Source organism: Scleropages formosus, chromosome 8 (assembly GCF_900964775.1).
Source record: "Scleropages formosus chromosome 8, fSclFor1.1, whole genome shotgun sequence".
Lineage (NCBI taxonomy): Eukaryota > Metazoa > Chordata > Actinopteri > Osteoglossiformes > Osteoglossidae > Scleropages > Scleropages formosus.
This window is the reverse complement of record NC_041813.1, coordinates 19,365,617-19,381,923: the sequence shown is the minus strand read 5'-3', so window position 1 is coordinate 19,381,923 and position 16,307 is coordinate 19,365,617. Positions and strand designations below refer to the sequence as shown.

The window sequence follows — 16,307 nt, the reverse complement described above, 5'->3', positions numbered from 1 at the left end:
AAATGAGAACGATATAATACAGGTATATTCCGGGGTACACGTACACTCCCTGTTTACAAAGGCTACATGTACTGTACTGTACATCAGTTTACTAAAAAATAAAATGTCTGCCCTAACTTAGTCTTTATTCATTTCCTTCTTGATTACGTTCAATATCTTATCATCCTCAGGTTTTGGTAACTAGTATGTCTTGACTATTTCCTTCTGTTTTTAAGTGGTTGGAGGGTGTTTGTGGAAATATTTGGACATGTCTGTAAAGTGAGGGAATTAATCAATTTTTCCAGTAAAAACAGGAAATAGGAAAGCATCTCCCCGTTTACTCTTAGTATACGGACCGTTTTCAGGAACGAATCAGGGATACCAGCGTTTGAATTAACGGAACCTAAAAGCGGAACCTTTGAACAAGCAATATCAGGAAGGATTACTGCGAACACAGATTACCGGAAGTGACACGGGGGAGTAGAACGATGGCGGACGTGCCGAGTGATGCTCCGGAACGTGAGTGTCATTCATAGAAACTTACAGCTGCACTATTTACATGTCAATATAGTTATGTCACTAGTAAAAACGGAATATATCAGTTTTCGTACGTTTCATCACCACTGGTTCTTCTGTGTTTAGCCGTACAAAAATTGCTGACGTCATGTGAAAAAGCAAAATGCGCCATGATCGTGACATGAAGTTTTAACTATTGTATTAAGTATAGGGTTCAAGTTAATTAGCTAATTATAGTCGCTATAAACTAAGTAATTAATTCTGCTGATATAAAATTAATTCTAGTCAGTATACAAATCTTAACTTATTTATAAGTAAAAACTTATTCTGAGGTGTAAACTACCCACTCAGTCAGTGTAAAGTTTTCAATTAGAAAATGAATAAGACTGAAGCTCTCCTCCTGATTCTGGACCAGAATATTGAAATAATGTGTGTATACATCACTCGCTGGTGTGTAGAGCAGTGCAGTCCAACAACAGTAACTTCCTACTTGTGTGTAGGCCGTGTGTTTGTGAAAAAATGATAAATTGCATTTGATTTTTTTTTTTTTTTTTTTTTTTTTTGCAAACACTACCATCAAAAAGTGCTATGTTCTTTAAATCAGTTAAATCTGCACGTTGTCAGTTAATAGTACTGTATGGTATAGGTCTTTAATTTTAGGGGTACCATTCAGATGTAGAGACGAGCAGCAATTTAATGATGAAGTGTGTCACGTCAATTGTGATATACATGAACGTATGTATATGTTTTTCCCTTTTTTTTTTGTTTTTTTCTTTTTTTATTGCTCTCAGACTGCCCTGGCACCAGCAGCGTGGAGGCTGGGAAGACATCAGCCTGCCAGGGATGTCCCAACCAGAGGATATGTGCTTCTGGAGCAGCCAGAACCCCAGATCCAGGTATGGTTTTCCTCGCTGTGAATACAAAAACTTACTGCATCTACATATAGGTTTCCCCAAATTGTTGATGTGTTCCGTCCTTCCCACAACGTGAAATAACGCACCCCGTTCTGTTCTTTCTTTCCTGTTTTATAAAACCACAGCCATAGAGGAAATCAAGCAGAAGATGGCCTCTGTGAAGCACAAAATTCTGGTCCTCTCAGGGAAAGGTGGCGTTGGGAAGAGCACCTTCAGCGCCCAGCTGGTCTACGGCCTCGCCAGCGACACATCCACCGAGGTAATACCTTGCTCGAGGCGGCTCCTGTCTAAGTGACGGTATATCCAGGAAGTGAATAGAGTGTGAGTATTATGGTAGGAAGTTTCTCACTTTTGTTTAGAACAGATGTCCAATGTCTTACATTTCAATCTTACTTTGCCTTTATTTACCTGACACCTTTGTCAAAGGTGGCTTACAATGTCAAGTCATCTTTACAGGGATTTAACCAGTTATACAGCAGACTGTTTTTACTGTATTAACAGTACCTTGGTCAAGGATTCTACAGCTGGATCCTGAGAGTGCAAGATGGTGGCCCAAAGCCGTACACCACCGTCTACTCTAATTCAGTTAGAGGAGTACTAGTTGCTGGAGGGCAGTTTTTTGTTGTCTCACATGCATATCATTTCGTGGATCTCATTCAGGATCTAAGCACTGCTTGACTAGATTTTACTTCTGTGATCGTTCAGATTCTTGTTAGGCTGCTGCGTTGTTGGATTTTTTGAGGCATGATGGATTTCATCAAAGCTTTTGTTTTCTCTCTGGCCTGAGCAATATGAGAGATCTTTACAGACTGGTATCCTGTGATGAAATATTTTATTCCACTTGCAGTTCTGTGGATCATTTTTTGACAGGATAAGGGACTGTACCTGGGCCATGATTGTTTTGGAAGGTCTACATGGGTGGCAGGGGTGGGATTTACATTAAGATGTGACAGATTCTGTAGATGGGAAGCCAGAGAAATCCACATCTTACCTCCACACTGTTTGGATGTCCCAGGATGCCAAACTTCATTGATCCCATCTCCAACGGGTGATGCAGTGACAGTTCTGTTACCATCCGAATCTTGGCTTTGTTTACCTCTGAGAAAGTCAACAGCCCGAGTTGTCTTTGATCTCGCAGACAGCTTCATCCTGTTGGCCCAGAGGACTCTGAGTTTCTCTCTTGTGCTCTGATGGCTGCAGCTGTAAAAGCAAATTCCACCATTCAAGTGTTGCTGAATAGGGGGGGTCGTGTTCGATGCATGATTCGCACTGTGCACACTCACTCAGCAAGCTATATATGCTACATATTATGATCTTTAATCGACACTAACACCCCTTACTAATTTGCAGCATGCAAGGAGGACATTAGCTTGAAGTGTGGCATCTGCACAAATTAAGACACTTGCAGCACTCATATTATTGTCTTATTTTTTATTTTTGTCTTATTTTCCCCAGCTACTATAGTACATCTTCTGGTCTGTGGTGCACAGCGTCGTACGTTTACAGAGACTCACAAATTGAGTGACACTGTTATTCCATCATGTTGTGACGTCACAGATCAAGTTGAAATACCGTTGAAATATTCAAAGGATTGGAACCAATCACCTCGAAGACCTACGCCTCATCATGTGCACTGCAGTGCTCTGCTTCTGGCCACTTGGTGGTTCCATTCACGAGTGGTGCAAAACTGAAAGTGTGTTGGTTCTCAGTTTTGGCCCCAGTGTGGTGGAATGAGCTTTCTCTGTCCTTCAGAGCTGCTGAATCCCTTCCAACATTCAGTAAATATCTCAAAACTAGTATCTTTCAAATCCATTTCTCCTCCGATCTCCTGATTACCTGTGCATTTGCTATTGAAATGTCATTTCTACAGGCAGGTGCTTGAGGGAAACAAGTTCTTTGCTCAAGTGAAGCACCTTAAATTGGTTTCTGATGATAAAGAGCAAAGTTAAGTGGGTGGAAATAGTCATGGATTTTGAGGGAGTTGAAAGACCAAGGTTTGACAGATTGTTGTGCAGCCTGCCTCTACATTAATGGAAGTATGTTTGTACACCAGCTTTTATTTTTCTTCTCGCTAAGCGTCCCCCGTTATTGGTCAGTGTCATCCTTAGGTGTAATGTAGAGACGCTCCTCAACTTACGACGGCTCGACTTATGTTTTTTTTGACTTTACAATGGTGGTGCGCTAGCGAGAGACATTCAGTAGAAACCATACTTCGAATTTTTAATTTAAATTTTTTTCTTTCCCCCGGGCAAGCGATATGTGGTGCAATACTCTCTTGCGATGCTGGGCAGTGACAGCAAGCCACATCTCCCAGTCTGTCACGCGGTCACTAGTGTATACATCCAATACTCTACAGTGTTCAGTGTTTCCAGCAATTGTTGGAAACCTCTCTCCCCTTGTTTACGTTGTGTTTGTGCTTCCATCTTGTATACGAAGCGCCCATCTGTGTCTCCTGCTACTGGCGAGAAGAAGAAGAGGAAGACAGTTACTCTTGAGGAGAAATACTAGTTAGTATGTTTATATCTAATATGTATTATTATTTGTAATATCTTCTGTTTTTTTTCTTATTTAGTCGTTACTGTACTGTTTTGCACACGTCTTCCACACGTGGACTTTATGTGGTCCTCTATAAGTAGCTTTGTGTTGTTTTGTGTAGCACCGTGGTCCTGGAGGAACGTTTTTTCGTTTTGCTGTGTGCTGTAGCAGCTGTATATGGTTGAAATGACAATAAAGACACTTTGACTTTGATGAAGGCGACAAGCCCGTAATGGCTCTCACACGTGAACTTGGACTTCTGCAGTTGACGATCTTGATCATCTTAAAGGATCAAAAGTGATGATGTTCAGTAGGTTAGGTGTATTAAATGCATTTTCGACTTATGCCGGGTTTATCGGAACATAACCCCATAATAAACCGGGGACCACCTGTAGTCATTTCAGGTTTGGGTTGGGCTTTCTCTGATGAGAGGGTGTTTTCAGCAGTTATTTGATGTTGGTCTTAGCTCTTGTTGTCCATCGCTATGTGCAAGTATTCTGTACCCCGAGGAGTTCACAATGTGTGAAAGCGTTTGTTGTTTAACCAAAAATTCACAGGCACTGACATTAGATTCAAAACTGAAATATTCTGGGTTATGTTGGTTAACTTAGTTATTAGTAATTGCATTCCAGCAGTCATCAAATTATCTAGGGAAAACCCAGCAATCAGCCATAATTTTTTATGTACTGTCAAGTTTGTGGTTGCCTTTAAACATTTAGTTTGCAAATTTTTAAATGCTGCCAGTGTGAATTCCTGTCGAATGTGGGTCTTTGTGCTTACTTCTAGAATTTAAGAGAGCTCTTATAGTAAGTAATGGACTTTTGTAGCTATATCTTTGCACTGTGGTGATACTCACCAAAGTAAATATTCCAAATTATTGTAGTAGAATGGTATGCATATGATTCTGGTTCTAGTTTATGCTCCTGTGTTTTGAATAAAAACGGGTCTCATACGTCTGCAGTCTAAATGGAGAAAATGTAACATGGAGCTCATTTTCTTATCAAGTTTTCCAGGACGTAGATCCCCGCTCAGCCCAACCCCTGGGCCTGTTCAGCATCCACCCTTCTCTAGAAACAGCTCCAGCAAGTCTTTCTACCACTCTTTTTCAAAAACACAGACATAGAGGGCGCATTAACGTGTGGTTGGGAAGCGAGTGGGGTCGGCCTTTCTTTTTTTATGAAACGCTTGTCTCTATCGTTGTTTATTCCTGCCTCCACCTGCATAGGCCACAAGTATGAAGGCTGTTTGTATATTCCCTAGCTGGAGCATTACAGTGCCCTCTCATGGTGGCACTGTGTTGGGGCTAATCTCTAGCTGCTCTCTCAACATCCTTGTGAGAATCTTGTTGCGTAAGCAGGTGTACAATGCTGCTTTACAGTGTTGATGTGGAAATCAATGGTTAGCGCGGCGTGAAGGAATACACCCAGTGGTGGCTTGCCTGTGAAAAGATTGTGTTTGACAACCGTACCGAATTCCAACGTTGAGTCGGTGGTGTGGCACAGGATGCTCCATTAGGCTGTCAGTGAATAAGGCCATGATCAGTGTGACGCACAGGTTTTTCAAACACCTCAACAGCCAAAAATTTGTAGTGAAGGTGATACATTCAGGCTGTCCTACACAACGTTTCTGTCTCAGTGGCAAGACTGAGAACTAGATGGGAATTTTTCCATTGACGGATTGCGAGATCCAGGGGAGGTGGGCAGTGCAGTTCACAGCCAATGAAGTTCAATAAAACTTTATTGGATGAACTCCTTACTCTTCCCCTGCACCGCAGGGAAATGCATTTTACCAGGAAAATCTGTGTAAATCCACAGTGCTGAATTATGATTGCTGCAACAACAAGTTTCTTTGAGCAAAACTTAGCCAAAGCAATTTCAGGAGTGAATATGCGTGGGAAATTCTGCGGTAGACAGTTTGCCGCAGTTGAAAAACAGGGTAGCTACTCTCTAACATGTTGGCAAATCTGCATTTGCACTGTTTTATAAATGAGTACGGACTGGTCTTGCAGGTTGTTTATCTCAAGTTGTTTTTTCTGTCTGAGTGTGAGAAGACAGGGAAATGTGAAGTGCCTCTTGGTTGCTGTATTCCCTCTGTCTGGGTGGGAGTGATTCACAGACTCTGCAGTGCCTCTCTTTGGGTCTGCACAAATTCCCTCCGGAAGCACGCAAAATTCTCCACATTCCAGCAGAAGAAAACTCAGATGTTGTTCTTCCTCAGCACAACTCGTGCCTGAAGAGTTCACAGCCACAAAGCGGGAACAGTTTAATGTGAACGTCAGTAGAAATGGCGGGAAAAGAGTATCGAGGGAGTGGTGCGGCGAGAAGTCTTAGACAGAACAGTCTTGGCCTGAAGCACTGGAATTTGCTTGCTGGCAGGAAGCACTTTCAGTTCCTTTGCAGATTGGGTGGAAGGGTGGGGGATTCTCCAGCGAAGTGCTTGCCCTGCCCCCCTTTCAAAACGTTACCCGTGAGTCAGGGAGAGTAATGGAAGTCGTACTTCCTCACGGCAAGGAGGAGCCCCTCATGGCCATTATTGTACTACAATTTTGGTGCCAAATCCTGAGCTGTAGCAGAGTATGTAGGAAGAGGGTAAACTCCTGTACATGTGCTTCATCCTTGCTTAGGTCTTCTGTGCATGACAGTGACCCTGGAGCAGGGATCATCTGACTGCAAGCATTGAGGTCAGGGATTCAGTTAGGAGAGCAGAGGTCGAATGTAGCCTTGTGTGGATACTTTTGGTCCGTTCGGGCATAAAACTGGACAAACTGTGACTAGTTAATGTATTAGAAAAATATCCTTGTCTTGCAAGTCCAAGTGCTTCTTAAGGATAGATCCCCTAACTTTGTGGTGGCAAGGAGCATGCTGTTATCCAAAAGGCATTCACCATGATTTTTTGAGACCTTCAAAAAACTCAGACTTCAAAGCTCCTAGTCATCGGCTTTTCCCCAACTCTCTAGACCCAACTCTGACCCCTGGGGTAGTGAGGTGCAAGACAGACACCTCTGTTACTGTCCTTCTAAATAAGCTTTGACCAAAGTATTGCTTAATTTTCATCTTTTCCTGCCCTTTTTTGTTGCATTGTTCTGGAAACTCACATGAATGTTTGAGCATTTGATACAGTTCATAATTTCTTAATAAACTGATGTGTCTGGCTCTGGTCAAGGGCTTGATCCACAGGGTGGTTACCTGGGAAATGGTTTCAGTTTTTAACAAAATGATGCCCCCTAGTGTCCAGTCTTCAGGGCACCCGCATGTTTCCGGCTAACGGGACCAACGGTGAGAGTAATTTAGGATCTGGAAGCAGTCATTTGTTTATGTTTCATTTATAGCAGAACAAGCACTAAAGGAGTAACGTCCCTCAAGTAGTGTTGAGAAAGTGTCATCTGTCATATGGATGAAGGAGTTATACTAGGTTACATACTATAATTTGTAAGCGAGTTTAGTGATGCATTTTCCCAGGTGTGCAGACCCCTCCCCTAGGTCCCATGATTTTTCTGCTCTCCTGCCCCACTGTGGAAGGTGATGCTATGTTGTATGTGAAGTAGAGAGCAGGTACAGGTTTAAAAACCGAGTTACACATCAAACCATTTTAGTATCAGTTTCTTCCTTGACGGTGTTATTTAAGGTGGTTTTCACCTTTATGAAAAGAAGAATAATCTGTGCAACCCAGATTATGCCTTTACTTTTTTCAAACACAAAGTACACGTGTCTCAACCTACAGAACTGTAACATAATGTGCGTCTCCATGTTCATTGTGGTTTTAAAAACACTTATCTGTTTGTTGTTAGCTTTACAAGTAATCCTAACATGGAGTTTAGAGTCCATTAAAAACATTAATTTTTACCCATTAAAAAAGCAAAGACCCATTACCTCATGGACACCAAGAAAAGAACTTAAAAGGGATTCACTTTATAGTGTGGCACTGCAAACATTGTAGGGGAGCAGTAGGGGAAAACCTGGTGTATCCTTAAACCAAAAATCTGGTTTATAGTAAATGTATAAACATATGTTTTTAATTAACAGGACAGCATGTCTGCAGTGACTGGGGTTCTTGGTTATTCTGGTCGTTTTTTTCATGACCCTTTTCACAGAATTTCTGTTCATCATATAGTATACGTACATGCACATATCACTCAGGTATTTTTATTTATGTATATACCTATTAAAAAAACAAAAGGCATGCTCAACTTATGGAAAAATAAGGAATAAAGGGCTTAGCTGCTCAAAACCCCCTGTTGTATGTAGGATTTTGGAGCAGTGATGGGATGGGAGAGCACACTTCAAGCTTATCGAAAGACATTTTGTTTTTCAGCACTAGTGCATTTCGGCAGGAAACCTTCTTTATATATGTATTAAAATACACACAATGAGATCTGACCCAGAATGTACTTAAATAAGTGAAGCTCAGAGTGCGCTGCTAAACCAACTTGGTGATGATATGAATAATATGGCCACACGTGTGAGGTTTTTAAGAGTATTTGTTGGCAAAATCCACTTTTTTTTTAAATAAATACACACACACACACATTTTCAGAACCACTTGTCCCATACGTGGTCGCGGGGAACTGGAGCCTACCCGGCAACACAGGGTGTAAGGCCAGAGGGGGAGGGGACACACCCAGGACGGGACGCCAGTCCGTCGCAAGGCACCCCAAGCGGGACTCGAACCCCAGACCCACTGGAGAGCAGGACTGTGGTCCAAGCCACTGCACCCCCTACTTAAAATAAATAAATAAATAAATAAATAAATCCATCCATCCATCCATCCATCCATCCATCCATCCATCCATCCATCCATCCAGTCGGCTTTGGGGCAACATTTTCTCTGAAACATCATTGAGAAATCTTCCTGTGTTATATATCCCTTTTAAGTGGAGGTTGTTGAAAGTCATCAGTGTTAAAGGTGTGGATTTAAACTGTGGAATAGTAACAATGGAACTTTCATGTCAGACAAAAGGAAACCAAACATTATTGTTTTATGTGATTAGGAATCATAATCAAACAGTAGATTAAACTCTGACTCATTAATGACCAGTTCTGAAATTTCTTGTAGCAGAAGTTGACATGTTTTTCTTCGGGTTGTAACCTTGACCAAGGGACTTCCCCTGCATTCCTACAGTGAAAAACATTTAGCTTTCTAATAATTAAACCTGTTCCCACACACAGGGGGAATTGTGGGGAAGCATTCCTGCAGCTTAATCATGTAACACCATTGTTTTTGTAACTTATGCACCAGCACAATCGTAAGCACAGCGAAGCTGGTTGTTTTATAGAAGCTGCTGGCTTAAGCAGGACTTGAACCAACAACCTCAGAGCTTCCTGACATGACCGTTCCTCTTCTTTGGCAGGTAGCACTGCTGGATGTTGACATCTGCGGCCCATCCATTCCCAAGATGATGGGCCTGGAAGGAGAGCAGGTAGTGGAGTGCTTTAAGGAGCATGTTGATCCATGTGCAGAATCGCACCTTTTTACATGCTTGGTGTCTACATCTTCAGGACTGCGACATTCACATGGACTGATGAAAATCTGGGTCTTTCCAGTTTGTGTCCAGTAGAAAGAAACAGTACTGGTCAAATCTAAATGGACTGCGTGCAGATTCTTTGTGTGTGTGTGTGTGTGTCTGTGTTGTTCAGTTATGTTTGTTTCTTCTTCGCAGGTCCATCAGAGCGGTTCCGGCTGGTCACCAGTGGTAAGTGCACAGGTGCTGTGGAAGTGTATGTGTTCTTCCAGGCCTTGTGGGAACCCCAAAAGAGAACTCTAACAACAGTCATGGTGCACATTCAGGGAAGGCCACGGGTTACAGGGACAGCAAAAACCTACCAGCAGTTACACTGAGTCCAAACAGGAATTGCACGTCTATTTTCTGTGGGCCCTCTCCTCCCATCACCTCACCGCCTTCGTTTCTGGTGCTCAGTCTGACAAAGAATATCCCAGTGTGGTACTGCCGAAGAAGTTTTCCTCCAAAGAGAGAAACATCTCCAAACCTCGCATTTAGCACAATAACCCATGTTGATACAATGATGTGATAAAGCAGAGGCCATCATTTGTGAACATGTATTAATATTTTATGCTTGAACCTGAAAGCAACATCTGTAGGTATATTGATCTGTTGCCAAGGCAGCACAGTACCATACTGCTGCGTAAGCTGAAAGAAGGAGGTCGTATGCATTGGTACACGGCAAGATCACCATTGGCCGCACCAAGGTATGGTGGGAATGCAGGTGTGAAATGTAGCTTTTTGGATGTTCATATAGGCTTATGTAACCAAGTTACGTGGCCCAGCATGATTGAAAAGCAGGTAACATTTTGTACACTGTAACCTGGAAGTTGGTCTTCCAGTCAGCTGCCCAACAGCAGGGGATACAAAGACCCAGAAGAAAATTTAGTGGTGTACTGTGAGGAATGGAAGCGCACCCAGATGCACAGAGTGGCACTTGCCCATGCTGTAGTACCCATGGGTTGCTCTGTAGACCCAGCTCCATATGCAAGATGAAATGCGTGATGAATGCAGAGAATGCAATTCTTGGTCAAGATCCAGCAGGCTGCCATCCCAGTAATCAGCATTCCTGTGCTGTTGTTGCTGCCATGTGCCTGTCTTTACCTCCAGCACCAGGCTGCATGCCATACGTGTTATACATGTTGCTTGGTTGCAGTACGCAGACGGAGAATAATGGCACAGGACTGCTCTGCTGTCCACTCCGTTTACACAACATTGCAGAGATGTGATGTTCTCATGAAGGACACCTCATACATGTAATACACCAGCGCACGTTGGTGACTTCTTAGCACGTGTTGTGCTCTTACTCACAAAAGCGGATTTGCCCATGGTAAACAGGTACTAGTTCCTCTCATTTCTGAGTTTTTCTAACTCATTTCTCTGGGAGGCTTTGAATCAAAACCATTGTAGTGGAAAAGCGTGCAGTAGGGAATTTCACATAAATTAGGCAGTTAAATACATTCCAGGGGTACATTTCATTTTAATTCAGTTACTCTCTCTGCTCTCTTTTCCAGTATGTGGAGGACAATTTGGCCGTCATGTCCATTGGATTCTTGCTCAGCAGTCCAGACGATGCAGTAATCTGGAGGGGCCCAAAGAAAAATGGTGTGTGAGTGTTGAAACTTTTGACATCACTCCATGACGAATTGTGCTCAAGGGTTGTGTTTTTGTTGTTTCCATTACCAATTTAAAGCAGCCTGGGAGGAAAAAAATAACCCACCCAACTTTCTGTTTTGATCTATGGAGTCCTCCCCAACCTGGCTCCATTTCCTAGAAATTCCAGACTTGGTGGGATTTGAATTTGGCAGCAGCGGTGGGTGTGTGCACGGAAAGTCTTTGTTGAATACATGAGAGAGCATTGGCAACTGTGTTTACAGAACACCAAATTTCTTTCGCTTCCTTTAAACAAGACTGGGCACATGAGCCCTGCATGCTCTGTAGTTTACTATCGGAGCAGTTCTCTCACAGTGTACCTCACTTCTGAGAAAATATGGTTGATTCTCATCAGAGATGTTCAAGTTCTGAGGGCCAGCAGGTGGTATAGTGGTTAAAGTTGTTGCCTTTCAATCAAAGGTCCTGTGTTTAAATCCTACCTCCTGTTGTGATACTTTTGATCAAAATACTTACCCTAACTGGCACAGTAAAACTTACTGAGGTATATAAATGGGTAAATAATTGTAATTATCTCAATATTCAACATTAACATTGTGAGTCACCTTGGAGAAAAGTCTCAGATAAAAAATGGTTAATAATTCTGCTGCAGATTATTATTTTCCTCTCTCTGGACATTTTACCAGTAGTAGTAAAATGTAAAGTCTTTTCAGTGTACAAGTTTTCTCATGGCTTTGGAGTTAAATTCTCTGCGGATATTTTCTCCATTACCTAAATATGTGTTACGATTAGTATATGTCATAATTGTTCCAGTCAATGTATTTTCCAGGCACCGGCAGCGGTGCTTACTAGGAAAAATGGTGAACTCGGGCACAGCCCGATGAGACGTGTGTCTTGCACTTTCTACTTCTGTTACACGAGCCAGCTTCCTAACCAGACTGAGAGTGAGCCATTTGCTTTACTGCCTAACTCACTCTTCTGTCTTTAGTTTTCTTGGCCTAACAGTCCCATTCCTTAAAAGGTAAAGAAATTGTACGTGGCGCTAACAGAGGTGCTACCTGGACTGTCCATAGTGGAGACCACAGCAGAGGCAAGATGAGCCATATGAAATGTTTACAAGGAGAGCCACAGTGAGACCCAAAAAAAAAAGGGGAAATTCCATATAACTAAGAACAACCAACAGAATCTAGGTTTGGTAAATAAAGCAAAACCCATCAAGATTTAGTTTAATTGGTTTTACAGTGGATTAAAAATGTTTATGTGCATCAGCGCAGATGCTAAACCATGTAGCGAAACCTCGAGGGAAGGATTACAGAGTGAAAATGTGGAGTGTGACAGAAACGGAAAGTTTGGTGCCCTCCACACAAGTGCTCAGTCAGCATCTTTGTGCACCAGGGATGATCAAGCAGTTCCTGCGGGACGTAGACTGGGGCGAGCTGGACTACCTCATTGTGGACACACCCCCGGGAACATCAGATGAGCACCTATCCGTGGTGCAGTACCTGAGCGGGGCTGGCGTTGATGGCGCTATCATCATTACCACGCCTCAGGTAGCCTGCGTATATGCAGCACACTTCCTGATATAACTTACCTCGCTCCAGACATGGTGCATTGATGATTGACTTGCCTTTCATTGTGGTGGAAAGATTCCACCAGATTTTGGTGCGAAGGTCATTTTGTGTCATTTAAGGACAAGTTTATTACTTCAAGTTCTATTTAGTCCTGTTAAGATTTTAGAATATTTTCAGCTGGCATATGAACACATTCCTCCATTTCTGGGTCACTGCTTAACTGTTCATGTTTTTTTTTCTTTTTTCTTTTTTTTTTTTTTTTTTTTTTTAAACAAAAAACTTTATTACATTTTACAAAATGGCTGGAGGTGTTGGGTATCGTGTCATAAATTTAAAACAGCTATGCAACAGTTTGTCTGAGATCTGTGTTAGCAAAAAAAAAAAAAAAATCGTTATTGAAGTCCATATTGGTACGATTGAATTTGTCGGACAAAAATATGTTGAGGAACTGGGTTTTGTGCCGTTTTTGACTGGCAGGAACTCTCGCTGCAAGATGTCAGGAAGGAGATTGGCTTTTGCAGGAAAGTGAAGCTGCCAATTATTGGAGTGGTGGAAAACATGAGTGGATTTGTGTGTCCCAAGTGCAAGGTAGGAGACAACGGGGAGGGAGTAGCAGTGAGATTCACTCATTTGCAGCACAGAGCATTAGGGGTACCATGCATTATCAGAGTAGTCGAACCAGTTCAAGAATTGACTGTCAATATTTTTTATGTAATCTTGTATCTTTTGGGGCCATTTTATTGACATGTTTACAGTTACATGCTAAATGTGGAACACACCTGGAGTATTTTTTTTTTCCCTCCAACCGTGACCCTGGTATGTATCAGTGACTCCCAGCAGTCATCGTCTCACCTGGTGTTCCAGGTGTCGCTGGCATGGTAATTCGGAAACTTTCAGTACTTCAGATCTCAAGGACCAGAGTTTCTCATGGTTGAACTGTCATTATTGTGAGAATCTGGTCCTTTGAGCTGTGTGCAGGAGAATATTATAGAAGTTAATAATTATTAAATCGTGTGTAATATCCTGCTAGAAAATGAGACCCCCAGGTCAGAAGGCACTTAACAAGCTACTGGGAAAGATCAGACATTTTTCAGGGCAACTATCCATATACCAACAAATATTGTGGATAAAGAATGGTCTACAATCTTATATTGCAGGATTAAACATGGAATGGATTTGATAAAAATAAATATCCAGCTTGGTTTTTTTGACTGTCAGTTTGTTATTTGCAAGTCCTTTATCTAGAAAGATTGGATCAAAACATTATACTGTAAAATAAGGTATCTCCCAAAATGTTATACATCCTCTCTTAAGAGAAGGAGACTGTTTATGGGACTAATAAGGCTGGAATTTCTTCTTTTTTCCCCATGGCAGAACACCTCCCAGATTTTCCCCCCCACAACAGGGGGCGCAGAGAAGATGTGCTCAGACATGCAACTTCCTCTACTGGGCCAAGTGCCGCTGGACCCGAGAATAGGTATGGGACCAGTCACCCAGTTTTCAGAATGGTACCACTAGTCACCTGTTATACAGCCTCCTGCTTAATGCCAGACATTGTGTCTTTCTTAATGTCAATGGAATGGCTTTTAGTCCAACTTGAGATTTGGATACTATTTCCTTTCCTCCAGGATGTGTGGATGGCGCTTGCCAGAGGAGCTGAGCTCCTCAAATCTCCACCCTCTGGATTTCTGTATGACAGAAGCTCCCTCCCGCTTTGTTCAGTCGCAGGGTAGCTTTGCGAGGCACACTGGACAAGTTCCTTCTAGAGATTGAGTCCAGGTCAAGTCCCAGCACTTCCTCTTCCTCTGACTCGCTTACGTGTGGTTTTGCAGGGAAGAGTTGTGACGAGGGCCGATCATTCCTCTCCCTGGAGGCCGAGTCTCCGGCTGCTGCTGCCTTTTCGAGCATTATACAAAGTGAGTTCATGTGCAACCAAACAGTGCTGTGACCTCACCTAAACAGATGCCCATGCATACTCATGGAATGTGAGACCATATATAGTTTTATTGCCATGTTTGTAGCCCGGTTGATTTTTCTTTATCTTGTAACATTTTATGGAAGTGTAATTCTTTTTTTTATACTTTACAGCACAACACTGAGAAGTGGTTGAGATGAAATAGTACCTTTCCATGTGCTGCATCTCACGTCTATTATTACGTTACATTACTTTATTTAGCAGATGCTTTTCTCCAAAGCGATTTCCAGTGACCTCTATGTAGTGTTATGAGCCCACACACCTTATTCAGCAAGGTGACCTACACTAGATACACTACTCACAATGGGTTACTCATTCATACATCAGTGGAACACACTTTCTCTGTCACTCACACACTGTGGGTGACTTAGAGTCCCCAATCCACCTGAACAGCATGTCTTTGAACTGTGCAAGAAAACCGGAATACCTGGAGGAAACCCACACAGACACAGAGAGAACATCCAAACTCCACATAGGCTGAGCAGGGATTGAGCTCACCACCTCTTGTACCACCCTGGCGCTGTGAGACAGCAGCGCTACTCACCACGCAGCTATGAAACTCATCATCATCGTTGATAAGTTTTGTAAGTCTGGGCAGCAGGGTATTTTACCTGAGTAATTTGGAATACCTTGATCAAGGTTACCACAGGAGGAGTAAGGCATAGGGCTCAAACTAAAAACATGTGATAACTCCATGTCCTTCACTGCTACACTGACTACTGTCCATTAAACCACTTAACGTGTATACTGTAAAGTTTTCAAATTAGAGGGACTTTAGCAACATGCTACCATCGATGCTTCCTCTTCATGTGGATGCAGTCAGAACACGCTACAGAGCTGCTTCCAAAGGTGTTTGTCTTCTCTGTTCACATGTGGATATATACTTATTTAATAAAGAGCTGCAGGTCTAACACATGGAGAGTCAATGAAAAGTTGTACAGTAACATGCACAGTTTCGGTGTGCATCAGTCCTCATTTTAAATGGCAAAAAGTGATATGAAAGTGGAAATGGCACATAAAAAAGGAAGTGAATACACAGTGACAAATTTCAGAAGAAAATACTTAACAGACTTATGCTGGGAGGAGCAATTTACATTGCTGCCCTAGAAAAATGTATTTATATATTTACTGATTATACTTTCCCCCAGAGCACAGGGTGTAAATCCTTTTCCGTGTGAACGGCAGCCGTGTTGAAAACGGTCAAACCCTCTGCGTAGGCGTTCTCTGCCCGCTGCGTGTCCAGTGTGCTTCCTCGACACCTGCAAACTGATGTTCCTTCCCTCAACAGAAATCAGGCAGTACTGCAAGGATGGTGTGGAAGATGGCAGTCCAGACTGAACCCTAACCTCTGCAGAAGAGTGCCAGATAGGAAGGCATCCCACATTCCCTAAACAGGACATTAGAAGAAAGGCACAGATGTTTTTTTTAGTCTTCAGACCGCAATCTACAATGTTATAAAATCATCTTGTGAATTACTCATTCAAGGTGATGATATATGCATCCTGTGCATTTGGATTCAGTGACTTTATAATTAATATGTTGTTTATTCACTTTTTAATGTTCTATTTTGTTTACCTCCTTTGACTAAATAAACATTAACTACAGTAAATGCAACTTTGTCCAATAGAGCTATCTGTTTTGCTATTCAGAGCTGTGTACAAGCCTCATTTTTGGAAAAGTTGGGATATTTTCTAAAATTAAATAAAAAT

At 42.2% G+C, this 16,307-nt stretch overlaps 1 protein-coding gene across 1 annotated transcript; it reads left to right on the top strand.

Moving 5' to 3' along the window:
* Nucleotides 1–431: 431 nt before the first annotated feature.
* On the top strand, nt 432–16,307 carry nubp1 (nucleotide binding protein 1 (MinD homolog, E. coli)). Its single transcript, XM_018756871.2, has 11 exons — nt 432–498; nt 1,287–1,391; nt 1,535–1,668; nt 9,292–9,360; nt 9,601–9,633; nt 10,956–11,046; nt 12,448–12,602; nt 13,101–13,211; nt 13,998–14,100; nt 14,456–14,539; nt 15,887–16,307. Exons 1-11 carry the CDS (start codon nt 468–470, stop codon nt 15,934–15,936), a joined length of 966 nt encoding a protein of 321 aa, XP_018612387.1. The 5' UTR covers nt 432–467; the 3' UTR covers nt 15,937–16,307.

Excerpts from the sequence above, each read along its gene's own strand:
- nubp1 (XM_018756871.2), top strand. The coding sequence starts at position 468 with ATGGCGGACGTGCCGAGTGATGCTCCGGAAC. Across the intron at positions 9,634-10,955 it reads GTTCCGGCTGGTCACCAGTG|TATGTGGAGGACAATTTGGC; the intron begins GTAAGTGCACAG and ends TCTCTTTTCCAG. Across the intron at positions 13,212-13,997 it reads TTGTGTGTCCCAAGTGCAAG|AACACCTCCCAGATTTTCCC; the intron begins GTAGGAGACAAC and ends TCCCCATGGCAG.